Source organism: Pterocles gutturalis, unplaced genomic scaffold (genome assembly GCF_000699245.1).
Source record: "Pterocles gutturalis isolate BGI_N339 unplaced genomic scaffold, ASM69924v1 scaffold7237, whole genome shotgun sequence".
NCBI classification, from domain to species: domain Eukaryota; kingdom Metazoa; phylum Chordata; class Aves; order Pterocliformes; family Pteroclidae; genus Pterocles; species Pterocles gutturalis.
In genome coordinates this window covers 152,626-175,754 of record NW_010115516.1, presented here as the reverse complement: position 1 = coordinate 175,754, position 23,129 = coordinate 152,626, and the positions used below count along the sequence as shown (strand labels likewise).

Genomic DNA, 23,129 nt, shown 5'->3' with positions numbered 1-23,129 from the left:
TTGGTTAATGTCAGTACAAGGAGCCTAATGAAAACTCTCTTATAAATCTTGCCTTGCCGAAACATAAAGGAGTGGTGGGAGGTTTTCAGAGAGAGAGAAATTCAGAAGTATTCATGCTAGGGAGATAAAAGGGACAGACACAAAGTAAAGGATGGGAGCTGCTTCTTTCTCAAATCAACCTGCAGGAAAAGGTAAACATGTCCAATATTACAGAGCAGAGACATCATCATCACCATGCAGAAAGATGTATGTACATCTCACAAAGCTACCCTTATAAGAAAAGGTATTGGGAAGCTTCAGTTTTTCATATGGCAATGAAAAGTCCTGCAGGACACTGTTTAAATAAGTAAAAATTGCCCTATGCAGAAGGCTGGCACAAATCCCTGTGAAAAGGAACATCAAAGTGAGGAACAGCTGCAGAAACTCTGATGAAGAAAGACCTATATATCCAGAGCATCAAAGGATTAGGCTGAATATCACTCTGAAAAAGGCTTTCAAGATTTAGAGACAGTCAAACTGTCTGACCCCAGTGCTAGGATGTTCAGTGCTTTGCCAGTAAGTCTTTCTGACATTTTATCTAACTGACATTATGTGCCAGTTTCTCTTCAAGTTGAGATCTTTCAGCATCTCATGAGTTTGGCTACCTTCTAGAAGTTGGTGATTTTCAAAGAGCTTTGAGTAGCTGATTAGTTATCAGTGGCTAAAGCAACCCCAGAGGACTAATAAGGGATTAATAGACTCGGTTCTGGTATAAATCCACAGCTTATATGGGCAGTCAATATTCCCCATGACAAAGATGCCAATGTGCTGATCTGCTCCTGCCAATGGGTTGATCCACTCCCAGCATTCATTTCCTGCCAGGCTTCGACTGCAGAGCACACTTGATTAATATGAGATATTTCAGGTATTTTTCATCCCTAGACAGACAGGTTCTTGCCAGCATAGCTCACATCATTTAACGGATGTCAGAACAGAGGTGGTGGCGGTGGTAGTAGGAGAGGGGGATGGATGGGAGTGTGTGTCTTTGACATTTATCTCCACTCATATTAAAATCAGAATTTGATTTACAAGGCAGTTTTACATATGGCTTCTTCTTACTCCTGCGGCTTTGGTTTAGGAAGGACATTCCAGAGCCACTGGCTTTTCCTGTCGTTTCCCAACGACAAGACAAAAGAGCAGAGTTTCAGACAGTAGCGCACTATATATGGAGACCTGATATTAATCCAGTTTCCAATTATACTGATACCAACCAGTCTCTCGTTTCAACTTGAAATGTAAAAAGGTTTCAAACTCCTCTTAGAACAGACTGGATGCTTTTGGTGATTTGCACAGAAACCCAGCAAGGCTTTCATTAGGAGATGGCAGCATCCATAACATAGTTATTTACTGCTATTACTAAACATTGATACAAAATGAACAGGAAATATCCAGGTTTTCTTCTATGTCTACCCACTGTTGAGCATTTAGGAACTACGTAAAGACCAACAGGCCACTGCAGGTTGTCTTGCAGTCTAAACACTTGCTGATTAATATGAATGCAGAACTGACTACACTTAATTTATAACAGAGGACTTATATCCTTATAGATGACAACAGACAGCCAGTCAATAAAGGATGACAAGAACAGCACCTAATATCGAGGGAAATTAGAGTCAATTGCAGGGTTTAAGTAAGAGTGTGAAGTCCAAACCTCAGTCTTAATAGATGGAAGGTTAAGGTGCTAAGATAGCTTATAATGTGCACATAAACAAAGTAATGAATTACAAGCATATTCACAAAAGAGATTAAAATTCTGTATGCAAACCAATTCTCAGCAGAGATCTGGTCTTTAGTGAGATACAAAACATTAATCCTGGCTGCAAGGAGAAGACTTTAAGAGAAACATTTCAAGGTCTGCTATAAATACTTCTAGAAAGAGGTTGAGTGTGTCTAGACTCATCCAAACTGCAAGACTTTACATGCCCTAAGCCAAAATATAGCTACCTTCCTTCTTTAATTGTTCTGGTTAATTAGCGCTGCATATGAATAATCTTTTCTTAAAGATCTCCCTACACCTCAAACTGTATCTAATCATTTTATAATGTACTCCTAGTAACAATTAACAAACAACTACATGTTCTTCACTGATTGTAAAGTAACTCATGCACTGTAAATCTGCAAGTTTTTAAAATAGTTGGATTGTTTTATGACCAATAAAGTAGAGCCCATGTACTGTCCAGTGCTCAGAATCCAGCACAACTCTGCAATTATGGGAATATATGAAAGCTTTAAGGGCCTGGTACTTAATTATCCTACAGATTTTTATACCAATCTAGAGGTGTAAACATGCCCTACACTGGTTGTAAAAAGTAATTACGTATCCTTTTGTTGATGTAATTTATACTCTTCTTAAAAGAAAGCACTCACCAGAAAGGTGTGGAGGAGCTGTAGCATAAAAACCAGGGCTTTAAAGATCATTTTATCTTCCTCTTCGCAAATGTCTGCACCATTCCCAAAATGCTACAAATCCCTCTTTCTCCACAGGCTGTATTTCTCTCCCTACAGTTTCCTTACAATTTATTCCATATTTCTAAACCAAGGTATTCCGTGATTATCAGAGCCAATGCAGCTGCTGTTCCCAGCTTTTGTCTCCTACGTTGCATATGCGGCATACCGCGTACGTTGACCACAATGAACCCCACTCCTCTGCCTCTCCTGGCAGAGTAACCTCAGCCCCTGCCTGTCACACGTTCTATAAATTCATTCCACGGGACCCCAGCTCTATTCAGCATTTCTATTTATTACCGATGCTGCGGGTGACTCTGACCTGCAAGCGTGGTACCATGTCATCACGAGGGTCAACAAAAATAGATAATTTTTGAATTCACTCACAGCTTTTTCTACAATGGAGACAGCAGCAGAGTTTCATCTTGTCTCTACTTAAGCATTTGAAAATTCTAAGTGTTTCCTTCTTCTTTCCTACTTTCTGACCTCAAGCTGTCCATCAAATTTGACTGAACTCACCAAAGATTTTCCAAGTCATTAGGTGGGACTATCCAAGAGTACATCTCCTCCTCAGGAAACTGCTGTAGACTGTAACTATAAAGGATATATCGGTCCGATTTGCTCACCTCCCTGTAACGTGTACTCTGTCACAGGTCTGCTGAATGCTCCCAGCCCAGCTCCATTGTAAGACGCCACCTGGATTTCATACTGGGTCCAAATGATCAGGTCTTTCACTAAGCAGTAGTTAATTTCTGCACTGGTGATGTTCTTATACTGGTATTCTCCAGGGAGGCCGGCCAGGCGATACCTACCACACGGGAAGAAAAATTCACTGTTAATCAGATGCTATCAATTATTGCAGATATTCTGACTAGCAAAATACCTTCCTTTATCAAGAGGCAATACGCAAACTTTTACAGCAGAATTATGCAAAGAATAATGAAAAAGAATCAAAACAACAGACTAACTCCTGATAAGACCATATCGTGTTTGACTGCTATAGTATTTATAATCTGATCTCACCGAGATTACACGCTCAGGGCTAAACAAAACGGGTGTTTTATCCTGTTTTATGGTTGCAGAAAAATTACAGCTTTTTAAATGTGGCTTGTCTAGTAAAAGCTGTGATTTAGTAGAAAAAATAGCCCAGATGTGATTTTTATCAGGGTGCTGCTGTAAATCAGCTTGAGAAATGTTTTTTTCCTTCTCCTCTGAAATCTGAAAAGGAAGAGCTCAGAGGGCTCTGACGTTCTAGAGTCTCGGGCATTGCCACCTCTGGCTTCCACCAGCATTTACTTCACAACATGATTAAAATAAGGACAGGATATATCTGAGACTTAAGGATTGATAAAGCAGAGGAATTCCAGGAGAAGGGCTGCACCAAATAGGGATGAGTAGTAAACACGCTGACAAACTTTCTGCTGAGACGTGGGAAGCTGAAACAGTGAAAATATTTTCCCAGGTGAAAACTGTATTGCAGAAAACAGAGCCCCTTTGATGTGTCTCTTTAGGCCAAGAAGCTACAGAGAAAAACTAAATTATAGAAAACAAACCTTGAAAATCTGTGAATTTGAATAATACTGTTTGTTTTCCTTCCTTTAGGAAAACAGTCTAATGGATGCTTCCAATACGCTAATTGACAAAATACTCAGAAAAACAGAGACCAAGTAGGGGGCACGAGGCATTACTATTCCATGAAAAAGACAAATATGGAAATATTTGAATTTTTATTCACCACACAGCTTTTATGCACTCTTATTCATCCTTCGCTTCATGGCAATCACCAAAAGCTTATTGACAAAGAACAATTCCATTGACATCTTACAGTCTGATTTTAAATTCATCTAAGTTAAATTGGTGCAATTTCTACAACTAGACAACTTCATGTATTTCAGCCATAGATTTTGTTCTAAAGTCTTATAAAGACATCAGTTCTTAATCACTGACAACCCCTCTATTTTCTGCTGAGGAGCCACTTGCCTGACCGTATTTTGGCATACTTCATATTGGTAAAGCTACACTGGCGTGATACCATTTATGAAACACAGATGGAAATGAAGAAATATCAGCCCTCAGCTGAGTTTATTGAATGCCTTTATCTTTTTCTATTTTATGTGATATCTACCTTTTTCTTTCTTTTCTTTTCCGTGATGGTTGTACTCTTCTTGGCAAAGTCAATTCTTTGTGCAGCCCTGTTTTGTCTCACACTTAGCAGACAAGGTGTAGAGCACACCTGTGTGTTAACAGATTTAATCTATTATGCTCTTAGCATGGCACGCTTCTAAATGCAATACTGCCAGCAAGGAAAAGGACAGAGGAAGGAGGCCAGTTCAGAAATGTCATGTCTTCATGATTTTTCTCACCATGGACTTTGATGTATACTCCATCTGACTGGTGCAGTGCACCTTCACTTTTAAAGATCAGGTGTTGCATCAGTTTAGTATCCTGCATGTCTTGAGCATTGGGTCTCTGGGATGCCCGGTGGTTTTCTTTTTATTATACACTAATCCTACAGAAATCAGTGCAGGAAGACTTTTCTTCAGTGCACATTGCTGTGACCATGCAATTTAACTTGAAAGAACAGCCTGCTTTATTACCTGGGACAGTTGTGCTTTTATATGATAATCTTAAATCCCTGTCAAATAAATTGTTTCTCTGCTCTGTAGTCAAGACAAAGCATGTAGACATCAAAAAATGTTCACAGATTGAGCATAATGAACATGATCACTCTCTATTAAAATGGAAAGAGATGTTTAGTGAGGACAGCAATCAATTACGCTGATAGCTGTTGTAGGAAATACTGAAGTTAAACATTATGGAAGATGCTATATGGAGAAAACAGAACAGATTGCCACAAGTAGGAGGGATTGCTTTCTCAAAGGACTTAACGCTGGGACTGGGTAAGACTCTTTGGGAATAGCTAAGGAATGAATCCTATTATCGAGGAGACCAGTTTGAAGAACTGTGCCAACCTGCAAATAGGTACCCAAGTCTCATGACAAGATTCTAGCAGCAGACAGGAGTTAAAGCACCTTTTTCCCAGCTGTCACTGATGACTGGCACAGCTTTCAAACTGAGTCCAGCTCTTAAAACCACTGGCACAAGTGGCTCACCACTGTAGCAGGCTCTGTGCAGGTGACAGGGACATTAACAGGCTTCCACTCTGCTTGCAGAGAGCAGGAACTTTCCAGCACTATTTTGGGAGCTCATCACAAAAGCGTTTCCATCCATGCCAGCAAAAGTAGGAGCACAGCGTGAACAGGATGTTGGCATTTAAACTGCAGCACTCAGTTATCTTTTAGCACGTCTGGAGGACACTATTAAAAAAGTCAGCAGCCTGCCTACAAGAGGCTGTAACCATCACTTGGAAATATGTCAGCGGTGGTGCAACGCTTGGGAGTTCCGCACAAAAACTCGTATTTAGATCACGTCTCCCTTCCTAAAGGTGCAGCCCTAGCAGGCTGCTGGCACTGCAGGATGTGCAGGATGCCAAATGAGTAAGTAAGCTGTAGTTGAATTGGGTGGGAGTGAATAACCGAATCCTCAAAAAATTACAAAAGGGAAACGTTCTGCAAGCTGTCTCAGTATGGCAATGCCCTTTCCAACACAATAACCCCTGTATAAGCAGAAAAACGGGATGTATTCAGGATTACCAGTTACCTGCCTGAATCTGTTTCTCGTTAATAAATACAGATGGGTCTGAAATAATCTCACTCCATTGATCGATTTTCAAAACCAAACCAAGGTCTGCCATGAAGCATCTGACCTGTCGTTCCCTCTCTCCATTTTGTTTGGCACAAAACTGAAGTTCATTGATTCTGTCCCTGCTCTTCCACAGTGCAGGAGCCCGGTTGTGTCTTTGAGAAGTTTAATGAACCTTTCTAGCAGGAAGCAGAGACTGTAATAAACAAACATACATCTGCAATGCACAGGCTGCACTATACCGACCTCCCATATGAAAACTTTTGTACTTGGTGCTTCACTTCACTTTGAAACTGGAAAAATTATCTGGATGTTGTGAGTCTTCACAGGGAGTCAGTCCACTCAGGTGATGCATTTGGAGTAGCTAACAGAGACCCCAGCTCCCTGACTCTCTAGTGCAGACAGGCTACAATTCAAGTGTCTGCACCCTGGCAGCCATTTGAACAGAAGTGTTTTCTCACCTGTAATACGCCAGGGCAGCCACAGCATTTGTAACAATAACTAATATATTCAACAGAATGAGAAATAGTCTTTAATACACTCTTGAGTCACACCATTCTGAATTCCCTCATGCACACACAGGTCAATCTTCACACTTTCCACGTTGGGAAATGACTTACCTTAGGATGTACCCATGAAGAACTCCATTGTGCTCACTCTCAGGAGGAGGTTGCCACTGGACCATGATGGACTGATTGGTGCGTCCACTGGCCACTATGTTTTTAGGTGGGGCACTGGGGGGCTCCTCAGGTAGCATCAACCTAAGTACAAAAGAATGTGATGGAGCCAAGCATTGAAATAAATGATAGATAACATTTCTATCTCATGTAGCCACTCCATGTGAACCAGTTCTGTTCATCAAAGTCTGATGACTAGAAAGAAATATAACACTGATCAGACTGCTGAAGACATGCATGAAATAGTTACAAGAAATCAACATAATAGGAAATCAGTTAAGCAAGCAACAAGACAGACAGCTGAGGTAACCCTATTCTCTCTGAATCACCCAGGCTGCTACAACTCTTTAAAAAGATTACAAGCCTGAATGAGTTAGAGCTCAGGTCCAGTGTCTGTGACTCCCTCCAAATTGTTTCTTTCAGCTCTTTCAATATTTTTCATATCAAACTCCTACATTTTGAAAAAGCCATTTAGAGTTCAGCTGTTCTGCAATTCAAGCTCACAGCAAGCTGTGGTTCACAGAAGAAGGGGGATGCACTCGAAACTCAATTTGATGAAGCCATCCTTCTACATCGCACTGGGTGAGTTCCAGGAGTGGCACTGTAACGACTGGGTGAACGCTGTCCTCCTTCCCAGGCTACCTGCTGTGCCTCAGCACAAGAGCAAAAAGATAGTTCCAAGATTCTGCTCAACCGATACTCTGGAAATATGAGGGCACCTCTCCCACCCTGTGCTGATACCCTGCATCGCCTAATTGCCATTATCACCAATTACTGACAGCTGCAGAGCACTCTCCAGAGGCCCGGGTAATGCTAACTGCTCCGTTCCTCCACTGCTGTGCAAAAGATAACTTTATTTTATTAATTCACAGTCAGCAGTTTCTTCTGCCAATAATTCTAGGTTATTGCACCGTTAGTACACAGGCATTTATTTTTACTGTACCTGCTGGTCTCGGAGCTGTACTGGCCCTTGCCCACCTGGTTAACCGCACACACCCTGAACTGGTAGGTTCGGGCTGGAGTCAGTCCGCTCACAGTGACACCGGTCATCTTTGGGTCAAGGTTTGATAGATGAACCTTCCAGGGAGAATCTGTTGGAATAATTTACATGTGAAAAAAAAATAAAAATAAAAAAGATTGAAGCGCTTGTTAAAAGCCCTGCAGAAGTGAGAAAATGCCTCTGACTGCTCCAAGCTCTTTGTGCTTGTTTTCCTCAGAGGAACTTTGGGAAGAAGTTTCTTTTCAGCAGAAGAAACCTTCCTGTCAGCCCACACGGTTCTGCAGATTGCACATTTGTCTACTGGAAAGTGATGCTGCACATGTCACGGCATAATAAATAAAAACTATATTCATTAACATTTTAATAAAAGAGGAAACAAGCATGATAAAGACAGATGGGCTGTGTATTTCACAACCCATCTGCTTGGCAGGCCATCGCAACGCCACACCCATGAGCGGCTCTGGTGGAAGGACTGGAATGAAATTTGCAGTAGGGTTGGAATATCTTCCTACCCAGCTTGCAAGCAGGTGTAGAAGCGTGACTCTCTCTCTGCCAAATCAGCCCTTTGCTGGAAGACCTGAGAAAGCTTCTCCTGCTAATTCTACACGTCTGCAATTTTTTTTCCTAGAGATAGTGTATGGCATTCGGTCTGATCGTTTCCTAGGAAGGTCCCTGGGTGTAAACAGCACTGGCAGTACTATAAAACCCTCGTTGTCAGTTCACATACTCGACATACCAAGCTCCTCTGATGCCCAAACTACATTTTCAAGTTTTCAAAGAGGTCAGAAATAAAACATGTTGAAAATTAAATATCTTGACTTCTTTTCCTCCTAGCCTGGTGTCACACACTCTCCCCCGAGTCACGACTGAAATAGTCAGGGAGAGGTGACATTTGGTCTGTGTTGCAACAGTACAGCAACGGAAACAGCCAATTTAAAGATTTGTTCAGTTTTTAAATAATACCAGCTGTTTTCATGCTCCCTGACCAAAATTACTAACACTCCTGGAAATTACCGAGGAGCTAGCTGTGGATTTTGGCACCGTATCTGTGCATGCTGCTCATCAGAAGTGCACTGACGCTCCTGGCAGGTCACCTAGACGTCTGCCTGAAAATGAAGATGAGACGTCCCAAATGTGGAAGGCTGCTAAACTTCACACCAAGATGTAAACCACTAATTTAGCGCTTTTCTGGCAGAGTCTTTAGCAAGTTTTAGGTCCTCTGGGGCGCGATGCCAGTTGGCCTATAAACACTGTATCTTCAAATTATTCAAAATACATTTATTCCAGTACAGGCTTTCTGAGGAGACAGACTTTTTAAACAGGAAAAATGACATGGCAGAATCCTGGGAATGCTGGAGAGGGACATTTGCACAGCAGTCAAGTTCCATCCTTGCCAGTTGTTGATGATTTACCAACAGTCACTTCAGCTGCAAGATCTTGACGGCAATTCATCTTAGCCAAATGTTGAACTTCTTTTAGAAAGACCTTAGGGGAAGATTGGTTGGGAGTTTTTTGCACCCTAGTTCCTTCTGAATTTTATCAAGCTTCTCTTGAGACTTCACAACCAACTGTTCACCTCGTTACAGCCAGAGCACACAATAACAAATCAAGGGAAGCTGAAGATAAGGTGTGGCTGACTTAGTACATCGCCCAAAGCGGCTTCCTGAGGAAAATGGAAGAGCAGAGACCAAACACCCTTGTATGAGCTGCTTGGGTAGTGGCCCATTCCTAGAGCACATCAGTTTCATTTGTTCACTGCTTGTGGAAACACCACCTGAGAGTGCTTAACCCAAGCAGCTCAATGTAGTGAGCAGTTTAATTCAACAACAGGGTCTATTAATCTCTTCAGCACCTTGGGGCTTTGCTCTGTTTATATGCTGCATCTGTAGAATACTTTATTTATTCTTTTTCCTCTCCTGGTGGAAGATAAAAGATCTGGCAGGAAGAGAGATTAAACTGAAAACTAATATAAACGAAGCCTATTCATCTCCTGGGCACTCTGATTCGTGAGGGAAAGTGGTTTGGGGAGATCTGCTCGCTCGTGGAGCAGTGGAAACAGTAAGTGTGCAGAGTATCTTTAAAATTTAAATGTCAAGTCTTTTTTTTTTTTGACAATCAATAAACTAAACATTTCGAGAAGCTGTTCTCCCTCCTCAAATACACAACAAAACCCAAAATTGTACAGAAGCTCATTTTACCGCAGAGAAGAGCAATTCTGACATTGGAAACATGCCATAAAATTTTCAACACCGACTCTCTTCTCCTCCAGGGATGACTGTCACTCGCCTGTCCCAGGAAGCCTGGAGAAGCTCCATGGTGACAAAAGACTTGCCAGGTCACACTATTAAATAAGCCTCGGTTAGATTGAACAGACTGTGCTAATCCTTCATTTAACTTAAGCTGCCCAGAATGTACTCTGGGCTCTGCTCACTTGCTCCTCCGCTGTAATTGCTACTGTCTGAACAACTTCCATGTTTAGCTGCACATCATCTTAAGGATACTGGGTATTTTGAATCAATGCTGATTGCCTCTCCAAATGAATTTATTGGAAATGAAGAATCTATCTCACAGGCAACTCTCTAGTTTACAATGTGATTTTGGGAGTTGTAGATATTACTTTTTATTCTGTCAAGTATTTTTGGATACACTTGTGATACATTGAATGCCCGCTACTCACCAAGAGGCATTTCTTCTGTATTTCCCTATCTAACTCACAATTCTTGCTTTAGTTGCAAATTCCTCAAAAATAATTTCCAATTTGATATTACAGACCTGATCTATTGCAGAAAGCTGATTTTTACAGGTTTAGATGACATTTCCAGGGGGTTTTGCACAGATGGTGGTATTGGAATTTGCTATACTTCTGGAATTTACTGAATTCATCTTTCAAATCTTCATGACAATATGATATTGCAAAAAATTCAAATAAAAATTAATGGTTCATCCTTTGTCTGGTAGGACTTCAAGAAGGTCTCCCAACAGCCTGAGAAAAAAGTATCTTTTAAAACTACCATATATAGATCTGAGTTACAGGCAGAATGAACAATATGGCTTTACTTTGATTTTTGCAAAGATTTATCAATGTGTTCAATTTTTATCATTTGAATATTCCTACCAAATTCACGGTGACAACTCATGGGCTTTAAGTTAAGCATGTACAGATGCTCTTCATAGGAGCTTTTATTATCTCCTCATTGGCGCAACACGATGAATCCAAGTCATATCATTCCATCACACAGCACAGATATCCCAGAATACAATAAACCAAAAATGGGCTTTTATCTTAATTGTACTCAGCAGAATTCTTTAAGTATTAATTCATTTCTTCAGTTAAAAGACTATTCATAATATTTCTTTATTAATCTCTGAAATCTAAACCTCTTTGGAATTAAATAAGCATATTCCCTTCCAAGCCCAGGAAGGTACCTCACTGGAATTCCTGGGTATATTGCAACAGGGGCTAAATAGGTCATAAAACATCAAAAAATTATATTAATGCAAATGACAGCAATGCATGGTACTATTTATTTGAAAATCCCATTTGAAATGAAGGTTCACACTCCTGGCTCTGTGTGGGCAGGAATACTTAATGACTGTGTTTCCCTGGAACTGTGTTTTTCAAATTAGGTTATAAATTTGCCCCCTAATGTTTAGGGCCGTATGTCTCAAGTCACCCACAGACACAGTCTACTGTGAATACTTGTAATTTGAGAATTATTGCATTGTGCCAAATACATTCATTTTAAAAATTAGGTGACTTGGTGACTAAAGTCGTTCATATTTCCAGCAATTTATGTGCACGATCTGCCACTGTTTTTTCCCCTCTAATTAAAATAAGGGTTTTATATCTCTTTACTGAATTGATATTAATGAAAAGGAGTTGTAATCCACGTCAGGTGGAGCGACACGCCTCTCTCTAATGCAGCTAGTAATTGGCCCCTGAAATATACACTCATTATTTTGAACCCTCTTCAGCTATTTCTCTGAAACAGATACCGTTATTATGTATTCCTTTCTGATACGCGCTTCAAAATGTACAATGGATCCTAAAGCTATTACAAGATCATTCAAAGCAAAACAGATAAAAAAAATGAACAAAAGTAGGCTACGCTTTGGCAGCTGTAACTGAAAAGCAAAACCCACTTATCAAAACTCCCCAGAACTAGGAACAAAGTCTCCTGTGCAGCTTTGCTAACTGGGAAATGAATCCTGCTGTCCCTCCCTCACCTTCCGTGTCTGAAAGCAAAGGGGGATGAGGATGTTAAGCATCTTGCACCACTGCTGACAGTGAGAGAGCTACGGACACCAGCAGAGGAGCTGGCGGAGGGCACACACCGACTCCCTGACAGTTGCTCTTTCTGCAGCACAAACAGGACCGCCAGAAAACATGAAAGGAAGTTTTATTTGCAAAGCAGAGAGAGCTTCTGCACAGTCATATCAGACAGAACTGTACCTACACAAGATCAAATGTCAGCTTCGCTCACACCCATCACTCGGGATGAGGGGGAAGAAAGCAAAGGTGGGGTTTTCCAGAGGAGGAGGAGGTCTGGAGAAACTAAAGATTAACTACACACTACTGAGATCAAAATAACTCTAAGAAACAAACACTTCAAGAAAATAAAAAACAAAACAAGACAGTGACAACGCACAGACATTAAAGTCAGCTTTGCAAACCAAAGTCGCTGTTGACATTGTTCCACTATTCTGTTCGCATCTGCAAAGCTGAGCAATAATAAATGAAATGAGAGAGAGCAGCAACAGCAGAAGATTCAAGGGTTTGGATTTCTCCCTGTCCTACTTCTGTGAACAACCATTTAAAGACTGTACATAAAAACAAAGTAAATAAAGATGAAAACTGAAAGGACAGCAAGATCCAGACCATTTCTGGGAGTTAAAATGCTCAGTTCACAACAGTCCCGGTCTGTGTTTGGTTTGCACGGCTGCAGGCTTGCTGAAGTACACGTACCCATGATTTGTGACAATGAGGCTCTCAGCGGTAGATTGCAATGCCATCAGCCAAAATTAATGGATCTATCATGGAGCGAGCGAGGGTTCACAGGATCCTGGGGAGTTCTGAGGGACTGTCTGCATGATTTCTGGAGAGCTAGTGTTGATTTTTGCTGAGCCTTCTACAGATTTCAGTGAATTACAGCATCTTCAGAATGATGGCACGTTTACCCCGTTCCTCTGCTAGAACAACTGCAAAGCATCCTTGCTCGAAATGCACTTGAAGACCTTTCAAACTTCTCCTGGAGCTCCCTCCTCTTTCAGTGGCTCTTCCCCATCCATGCAGCCCAGCACAGGACCCAAGTGCATATATTCTGCCAGTCCTGCGCTGTCTCTATGCAAATACAGCTCCGGTACCTTTGCAGCGTGTTCCCAGGCTGGGATTTTATTAGCTTGTCTTTGTCAAAGCCATTGGGAAACATAAAACACGAGGGCAACGTCCTGCAAAAAGGCAGTTCCTGGCCTGGAGTCAATAGGAGGGGAAGGAGAGAAGAGTGACAATAAAAAAGGTGGTGGCGATAAAAAGGTAGAGAGGGGGCGTGAGTGCAGAACACTGAATATTCTGAGTCATTGGGTACAAAAAGATCAGGAGTCTTTGCTCAAAAAGAACTGTTTTAAGGACAGCAGCCCTGGGCATGGCTTGGGAATTCTGCTAGAATTAGAAAACTGCACTTTGCTTAACAGATGTCAAGATCATCAGTTCTGGGACCTCCACATCGAAAACTTACGCACTCCAGGCTGCAAAGCAAAAGGGTTGTATGTGATCCGAAGCTCAAGTTTCATCTCAAGCTCTCTGTGTGGCAAAACAAAATGCTACTCTCTGGATAATCAGAAATCAAGACTGTTTCACATTCAGTTATGCAGTGGCTAATTTCCACGTGTCAGAAAAAGTGATGTTCTTAATTTTTTCATCAAGAATCAATTGTTAGACTTGGATTTCCAGCTCCTAGGGTGATAGCGATTAGCAAGTATTGCCAAGGTGACCGATTTCCATATAACCTCATCTTTCCATCAACTCCTACAGAGGCATTAGCAGTATCCCTGAATAACCTTGCAAACCGAGAGCCACCAAGGACCAGACGTACGGCATGAAAAAACCGTGAGACATGGCAATTCACAATGACCAGGCTTGTAACCCATTAAGCTAGATATTTGGCTATCTTACACTTAAGTGTCCACAAATACCTATCTAAAAGAAGGGTGTAAAATGATAACCTAGAAAAATATATGAACCCAGACACAGATAAGATAGTTGCTCCTATTGACATCAAGTTTGTTCCTCTGACAGACCATCAGGTGAGTGTGAAAGAAGCCACAATGAGGTTGAACATGTTTGACTTACTGTTCTCAGAGAGCTCCACCATGTAGTAGAGAAGAGGGCTGTTCCCATCAAAGGGGCGCACCCAGGAGAGCATCACGCTGCGGCTGTACGAGGAATTTAGAGCGGCCACGAGATTCTGAGGGGAATGAGGCAGCTCACTGTTGAGGAAAAGAGAAAGGGAGAAAAAACAGCACAGAAAAATCAATCTACATTTCATTCAGCTACAGTCTTGCAGGCAGTTAAAGGCACACGACATTAGACTCGTATGATGATAGATACAAAACTACCAGCAGCTATTGTACAATTAAATAAACGAAAAACGTCTCTGAATTCTTCACAATTTTCTCCTGTTTGGAAAAAAAAAAAAATTTATGCTGAAAGTCCCAAGGCTGATGCTCAGAACAGCTAATGGAAATCTGCTAAATGTGGCAAAAAGCCAATTTTCATACTGTTTTTGACTGAGACAAGTTGGTCAATAAATTTCCTCTCTCACTTTTTTTCCCCCCTTCTTACAATGATGTCCTAGCAACATGACAGCAGTAATACGTATAAACAGCAAAACACATGGGAGATATGATCTAACATGGAATTTTTCATACTCAAGTAAGCAGAAGACATTGACACTATCTGTACAGAGCTACTAATCAAAATTACCATATGTATTCTTAGGCTACAGAGCAGCTTGATTTACTCATGGATTCAGGGTTATCCTGTCACAGGTAGAATCCTTCCTTCCTATAATAAGGATTTTTTTCGAAGCACCCAACCAGAAAATGTAGTGAAAACGCCTGCAGAAACCCCATGGAAATACAAAATGAAACATTAAAAAAACCAAAAATAAAACAGCAGCTCAATTAAAACGCGTAATTTCTCTGCATAAAGGCAATTTGTGGAAAAACATTTCATTTGTACTCATTGGCTGAAAGTCAGAGGCTGCGTGGTGCAGCCAGAAAACTAAGTTTTGCTACATCCCTTCAACACTGAACTGCATTAAGTGAGAAAAGCCCTTCAGCCATTATATTTGAGCACGATTTCTGCTCCTTATCCTTCTGTTTCCTAATGAGGACAAGGACCTCAGACAGTGAAGGAAAAGCAAGGAGGATCAGTCTTCACCCATTCAACCTCCTGCTCCTCCCCAGGAGAGCTGAGGGTACCCCTTCCTCAGCACACACCACCGCTAACTCGCTCTGGCCAGAGCAGAAAGCCACAAGGGTACTTCAAGTGCTTAATTTAAAAGTGTAGTAATTTCTGTTTGTAATACATCACGCTACTGAAGGCTTACAGTTATTTAAAAACCGCAACTGCTTAGCCACTCACAAAAGTAATACAGACTCTGGCTTTAAGCCAGAACAATAAATGTGTCCTGGATTTGGGTTTCTACTGGAAGATTGAGGAGCATATGGAGGCAGACAATAGTTTTTTTATTTTTCTGTTAAAAATGTGTATGCTTTTGCTTATGTGTTTATGATAGCTACCTGCTGCGGAGTTAACACAAAAAAAAAGAAAAAAAAAAAAAAAAAAGAGAAAGGTTGCTGGAAGGGCTAAGGAAAACACACAGATATTGAGACACCATAAGTGGAAGACGCTCAACTGGAATGGTTGGTGGTAGGCTGGAATGGCTGGTGCTTCCTAAGGCTAAAACCAGGACTCAGCAACCCATCTTGTCTCATCTGACTTTAAACGCCTAACCAGAGATCAGCAGCCTGGTCACCCCAGGGTCTTTCTGTAGTAACCATGGAATGACACCTCAGGCTGTGATTCAGATCTTAACTTGATTAAATCACTCAAGACACCTTGATTGGTAAGAAGTGAGGATGACTACGTTCTCACTTCAGTCTGGGAATAGGGCAACCAGGCTCAAAACTTTTGAAGCACAGACAGCTAAGGCATGGTCACTGTTGGGGTAGAAGAACACCAGGCACAGGGAAGAGTATGTATGTGAAGTGTGGAGTGGGAGTTTAAGATATGGCCATTTACCCATGGACTACAGGACTGTGCTACTTAATTTTGAATGAAACATTAAATTATAATAAACGTTAAACCTGCACTACAATTTCTCATTATGTCCTAAGGATGCTGGTTGGAAAAACATTTTTGTGATTAAGCAAGCAAAGGAAACCACTGAAGTGAAATGTCTTGTTGTGACATGGCTCACAGAAGTCCCAGTCCCCATTTCATTTGTCACCAGGCCATGTGGGGAAGAGCTCAGAGACAGGCTTTGGCTTCAGCTTCTTCCAGAAGATGATGCTCACAGGGAGCAACAGAGGGATGGCTGAGGGGGAGCTCACAGCAAACTTATCCCCATGTAACTCCTTTTCTGGGAACTACATAAACACTCCTGGAATATATTAAGGATATTTTCAGCATGTGCATTTACTAGTTCATCTTGTTTCCCCATACATGCAGAAGGGTTGAATTAAAGGCTCATTTGAGGACAGAGACTACATGATAGACTCCACAGCTCAGTCCCTTTTTCTCAGGGTACAAATCTCAGGAGACTCCTGGAAGAGGGGACATTCCCTTTTTCACGGATTTAAAACACAAACCGAGTTTAAACACAGGCAGGGTTTATTGTAGGATTTGGGTTTAGATGATTATTCTCTTAGATTGACACGAAACGGTAATCAGTCATCAGCGAGAGGGAAATGGGCACGTTCTGTTCAGAGGCCGAGCAGCACGAGCTGCAGCAGCGTACACCTATCTCCTCTAATATCCGATTCTTCAGCCATATGTGTCCACACCGAACAGCGACAGATGGTGCTTACAGATCTAAATCCCTCAAGGCAGACAGAACAAGTGCCTAAGATACACACCTGGACAGAAATAAATATTTAAAACTACAAAGACATTTCAGCACAGAAGTGCACTTCTCTCTTTGTACTGTACAAAAGCAGAGATTAATAAATAGTAATTCCTCCTTTAGCAAGCACTTACACTTTGTCCCCTTCTCATTTGCTACCACGTACTGTGTGGAAGGGATGATAACACAGACCTTTACCACCATCATGAATATTCACATTCCCAAAAGACATCATTGCTTCTTTTTTTCCCTTTAAGAGAATGACTTTTCCTTGCTGCTAACATCCCAGAAATCATCGCAGGGAATGGTAATTCCAACCCTTCTTCAAAATGAGAAAAACCTCAGACTAGAACTGCTCAAGACCAAGAAAGTGGATGAGGCTTAGGACAATAACACACAGGGCAGAGAACAGCCCTCGATCAGACCCTGGAAGTTTAATTCCAGCATTATCTTTCTTTCATTCACTGAAGCCCCAGACAGGAAATATATGAAATGTTTTTTCAACATAGGATATCCTAAGACCTCACTCCTCTAATGCTGAAGAGTTGCATGGAGGCAAGTTTTCCATAACTTACTTTGTATGACAGCAACATACGTATATGGACACTTTTGAATATGCACTTGATAGATAAGCCCAGTGTTAATGGGATGGCCACCAGGGTGACCTGAGGGGGCTCTGACAAAGCAATTAAAATAGCCGATTTGCAGGAAAAGAACATGAAGTCATTGTGACAATCCTGGAGAGAAATATTAGCTAGTTGCAGATGATACATGTTCAAAACAGAAGCTTTAATGTTTTGAGTCAGCTCATCACTGCCAGAGGGCAGCTGAAAAATTCACTCAGCAAACACACAAAGCGTTTTATAAAATTAGCTAAAAGCAGACTATTTGCTGAGGGAAATAAACCAGACATGGTTTGGAGAGATTTCTGAGAAAAATGGTCCAACAGCAGGTAATTAGAGAGATTGTGACTGAAGAGGGGATTACTAAAAAGGCAAGGGAGATTAAACAAGTTTTCTTGTCAGTTTATAAAAAGCCCTGCTCCTGTTTCATAAATGATTTCCTACATCAGGCCCACCACACCAGTTGGACCCAGGAGCAGGTGGTTCATCCATTAGACCCAATAACACAAGAAGAAATTGAGGCAGGAAGCCTAACAAAGCACTGAGCCCTGATGGCTTTGCTCATAAAAGCTGAGAATGTTTTACATTAAGAAACACATAATTGGTTGCTCAGGACTCCTCAGTTTCTCTTGCACAAGAATCCTCTTCCATTTCTAAACACGGGAAGGATTCCTGCAAGGCAAACATTAGCTTTGAGGCTTTTTGTCTCTCGCAGAACTATAATGAAGACGAGTTTTGAAATTAAAGGCTTGCAGATTTATTTCCCATTTCATTTTGGTGGTCACCACAAGCTCAAATTTACAAATGACTTGGGAAAGGGTTTTGATTTTTATGTTTTCCTTTTGCTAGAAGTACCCACATATCTGATATACCGTCAATGATGAACAGACACAAATGTGTTTCTGAGTGTATTTCTGGGTGTACCAAGCGCATTTAGACTCAGCAGTGAGCCCTACTTCTTGGACGACATCTCAAAAGAGAGCTTGGAAAAATAAATAGAAGTTTTCTTTCTAGTGAGGAAGGAATAATGTATTTTCAACTTTGACATCCTTCCTGTTTTCACTCCCCGCAGAAAGGAGAAGACATGGGCTATTGGAACCCAGGGATATGGGATCCATATGAAGACAAATTTGTAATGAGGCATCATTTTAATTCGTTATTCTCTATTGGTCTTACTGATTTTATTTTTAGTAATCGAATGTATTTTATAGGATTTATTGTGAAGAAATTGGAAGAAGTAACAATTACAAATACTCTAGTAAAAAAGGCATCAAAATTCATGTGTAAATGACTGAGAAAGGCAATACTGCACATTCCTGGCAGCCCACGAGGTTTTTTTTATAAATCATTAGCACCCCTCTCCTGCTTTTGAAGGAGACAGAACAGTTCTTTCTCTGGTGAAAGAGAACTGAAAGATGAACTTGCAGCCAGGAATAAATTGTCTATTTTTATACTACATTGTCCTCCCTATATTTTTACATACAGAAAGAGCCTAGAAGATTTTACTATATGTTGTGACATATCAGAGGCTCATAGAGGGCTTTGATTTTCCAACAATGCAGCATCACCATACTGTTCAGTCACACTCATACAACAAAGGGATTCTTTAGTATGGACTGGAGACAGGCTGATACTGAGCAGCAGGCATCAGGCATAGATACTCATAATTCTGCTTATTTTATATACACTGAAAATCTCTGGGATACTTTGAGATGGAATCAGCAGAGTTTCCCATCAGGTGAGTGATACACTATGATAACTCAGCTTATGCAGCTTCAGGAACAAGTGGTTTTTCCTCTATATGTATTTCAGTATGGTATTTACAGCACTATAAAAGTAAGCTGAAGTAAGCTAAATGAAGCCAGTATGTTTCATAACATACAATTATTTTTAGGATCAAATCCTGTGACTAGGAGGAGCGCAAGAGAAGTACAAGATCATCGTCAAAAGACCTGTTTATGTTTCTCTATCAGCAGTCGAGAAGCTCTGCTAAGAAGAAAAAAAAAGTAGGTAAAAAATTAAAATCTATCTCTTGCAGAAGAGAAACATCACTCGCAAATGTTTTGCCCTGTGCAAATCAAATCAAGTGATGTACATGAAGAATAAACACATTTAGGGGGAAGACAAATGAATGAATAGAGTATCTTGACTAGCAATTAGTTTCTGTGCCCAAGTACCATCAGTGCAAAATTGATGAGCAAGGTAACCTTTGGCTGCACTTTAGCAAGTTCTTCATTAGTTTTCTGGCTTTCCTTTTCAAATATTTTTTTTTTCTTTGTAGACATGCTGAGAAAAATAATCCATCCTGCTTGCACTATCAATGCATACCATGCTGTGCTATCAGCGTATCTTCCTCTAGGATGAAACAGTCCCTTTTTCCCCAAGGCTGTCTTCCACCGTGGGGGGGACAAAGGAAGAAAAAGTTTTCTTTCCTCCTTTTCATGGATTGGAAAACCAGACCACTCAGAGATTAAATAACTGAAGGTCATCCTGAAGGTCAACGGTTTTGAACTGAATCAGTCTGAACAGAAATCAGTAATAAACTTATTTGTGCCTTTGGAAATTTCTCTTGACATGCTTGGAGGTAGAGGAAGGACACGTGCTGGTTTCTGGGGGAAAAAAGGTGGTGAGACAATTGGAGCTGTCAGATGAAGCGAGGTAGGCTGGGATATTATCCGTTGGTAAACTGCTCCAGTCTGTAAGCGGCTGAGAGGCCTCCTTTGAACATTTGTGTGACATTAGTGGTACTCAAGGCACTGAAGTGTAAGTGCTCATCGATGGGAATGTACATGCCCTGTTTGTTAATGTTCTGCACAAGAGAATTATCTGGGAGAACAGGGAATGTTATAGTTCTGTCATTCGTATATAAGCTAGAATTTAATTTAAGCTTTACTTCAGACCTTTCCCTTCCTCATATTTTCTTCTTCATTTCACTTCTGTTGTATCATGTATCTCTATTTCTCACAGATTTGTGCTGCTGAGCCAAACAATAATGATGAAAGCTGCGATTGCCGTGTTTTTTGGCATTATTACTTTGAAATAAAATGTCACAACTCAGGGTATGATTGAGTGACTTATCAGTTACTGAAGTCCTCTGAAAGAGTGGGTCTGATACATTTCTCTAATTCCTTCAGGAAAACCAGGTTAAATAGCAACAGAATGTCCGAGGAAGTAGAGATACAGGACTAAGAGCCAGTCCCAACGCATGGCGAGCCAGCCAACACAACTGGAACAAGCTGGGGTGCCAGGGAGGCAGCCTCAGCAACGTACACGGGACGTGTCTCTCCCAGTTAACTTCTAGCCTGAGTTTTATGGAGTACAAAGCTGTTCCTCACTGGTCAGTGGGGAACTGTAAATACATCTGCTGTGCTATACCAGGTTGCATAGGGCATCTTTTGCTGCTTAGGATTAAGAAATGGTCGGATGGCTGGAGAGTTCAGCACATATTTATAGCTTTGCTTCAGAGTCCAGGTTTTAACATTCTTTTCAGTCTTTCCTCTATAATTTTCTGCCCACTATTCAAAAACCGCCTCAGAGAAAATCAAGTATGGTTACACAGCAGCAATATATTCTGAATTGTCTTCTGCTCTTGGATTCAGACCAGCAGTAAAATGCACTCCGGGAGGAGAGCTGAGGAGTGCTTAATTAGAGAAAGAATGTATGACCGCTCTCTGAAAATGGGCATCTGATCTAGGCTTGGCACTGTCAGAATAATGCTGTATCAAACAGCCCTCTGCATAGCAAATCTCGGAGGTGAACTCATTACACTGCCAACAGCAGAAGTTGCCGTCTTCTCAGAGAGATCAGGCATGACTAGCAGAAACAGATGCAATTTGAGTTAAATTAAAGCATGCGGCACTACTCAAATAAATAAAAAGTCTACATAAAACATCACCTTCTTATGCATTTCATCTCCTCCACACGCGTACCAAAAACCACAGTTGCTTTAGTGATAAAAATAAAATGGAAGTGCACTTCACCTCAGTGGAACAACAGAAATAGAAAATATGGAACCCCATAATGATATTTTTATAATCCTTTTTTCAGAACTGAACTGCACTTTAAACATTTTCTTGTTTTTATTTTTAAAGATCCTTAGGAATAAAGTGAGGTGTACATAAAAACATTTTTCCCCTGAAGAACTCTGTATAAAGAGAATGCAAGAGTAAGCAACGCCTGTCTAGGGACCAGCTATTCTGATATATGTTTGACAGAGGAAAAAATACTAAAAGGAGGAAAACATTTTCTTGTAACCTTGGCATCACATCGCAGCACCTGGGCTTTATGGAAAAGCCCTACAGCATGGGATGACAGAAGGATTCAGATTGGAAGGGACCTCCAGAGGTCTCTGGTCCAACCTCCTGCTCAAAGCAGGGTCAGCCATGAGATCAGACCAGTTTGTCCAGTCTAGTCTCAAAAACTGGAGACAGTATTCCAGATGTAGACTAATAAATGTCAAATAGAAGAGAGCAATCATGTCCATCAATCCACCACACTCGTGTTCATACAGCCCAGGATGCTGTCAGCCTTTTTGTGTTGCCAGGGCACACAGCTGGTTCATGTTCAGCTGCTCTCTACCAAGATCCCTGGGTTCTTTCCAGCAGAACTGCTATGAGCCAGTCAGTGCCCAAACTGTCCCAGTGCAAAAGGTTACCCCTCCCCTGATGTGGGCATTGCATTCGTCCTTGCTGAATTCCATAAGGTTCCTGTCGGTCCTTTCTCAGCCCCTCTAGGTCCCTCTGAATGGTGGCCCTGCCCTTGAATGTATCTCAGCCCATTTTGTACCACCTATAAATTTAGGAGCCTGCTCTCCAACACCTTCAGATCACCGATAACGATGCTGAACAGGACATGTCCAATGAGATTCCCCTGCAGCAGTCCACTTCCTACGGGCTTCAGGCAGCTACAAGGTCTTAATCCTTGAGCTCAGGGATACACCCAACCAGATGGACATGTGCACATGGTGATCTAGAGAGATGCAGTTACTTGGAAGTACCTTCCAAGGCTCCAGTTCCTTGGAAGTCCAAGCAGCATGGCAGCATGCAAAAGGGAGGACACACTTCAAGGCAATTTAACTGGGAATGAGCCTGACTTAATTTCCCCTAAAAAATCCCACACCAAAAGTCAACCTTACAGACTCTCCACACCTCCTAGAATGAAATGCTAGAAAAATGCCCAAGGGTATCTGAAACCCAGCATAGCGTGTATTTAAGATGGAATACTCACATCACTTCTAGTCGAGCCATTCTCGAGTCATTTCCTCCGGAAGAAATGACCTCACAAGTGTAGTCTCCAATGTCACCCGACCACGTTTGGCTGATGAGGAGGGTTCCATCTTTCTCTACTGTGATCCTGGAACTGCTGGATGGATTTATTACAACATTGTCCTTCTTCCAAACATACCTGAGTATTACAATGCTTCAGTTAATAGTTACTCACAAAAACTTGAAAACAGATTTATTTAAACCATGTAATGAAATATCAGCTTCTGTAATGATGCATTTAAACAACAGGT

At 41.2% G+C, this 23,129-nt stretch overlaps 1 protein-coding gene across 1 annotated transcript in view; it reads right to left on the bottom strand.

The window, feature by feature from the left end:
• The window catches only part of SDK1 (sidekick cell adhesion molecule 1), a gene marked incomplete at its 5' end in the record, with an annotated part of 281,508 nt that overhangs the window by 106,390 nt on the left and 151,989 nt on the right, over window positions 1-23,129 (bottom strand). Inside the window, 5 exons of the mRNA XM_010075218.1 lie at window positions 3,111-3,292; window positions 6,807-6,947; window positions 7,807-7,954; window positions 14,213-14,349; window positions 22,841-23,017. Of these exons, the coding sequence (XP_010073520.1) occupies window positions 3,111-3,292; window positions 6,807-6,947; window positions 7,807-7,954; window positions 14,213-14,349; window positions 22,841-23,017 (785 nt within the window). The remainder of the gene's footprint in view (window positions 1-3,110; window positions 3,293-6,806; window positions 6,948-7,806; window positions 7,955-14,212; window positions 14,350-22,840; window positions 23,018-23,129) is intronic.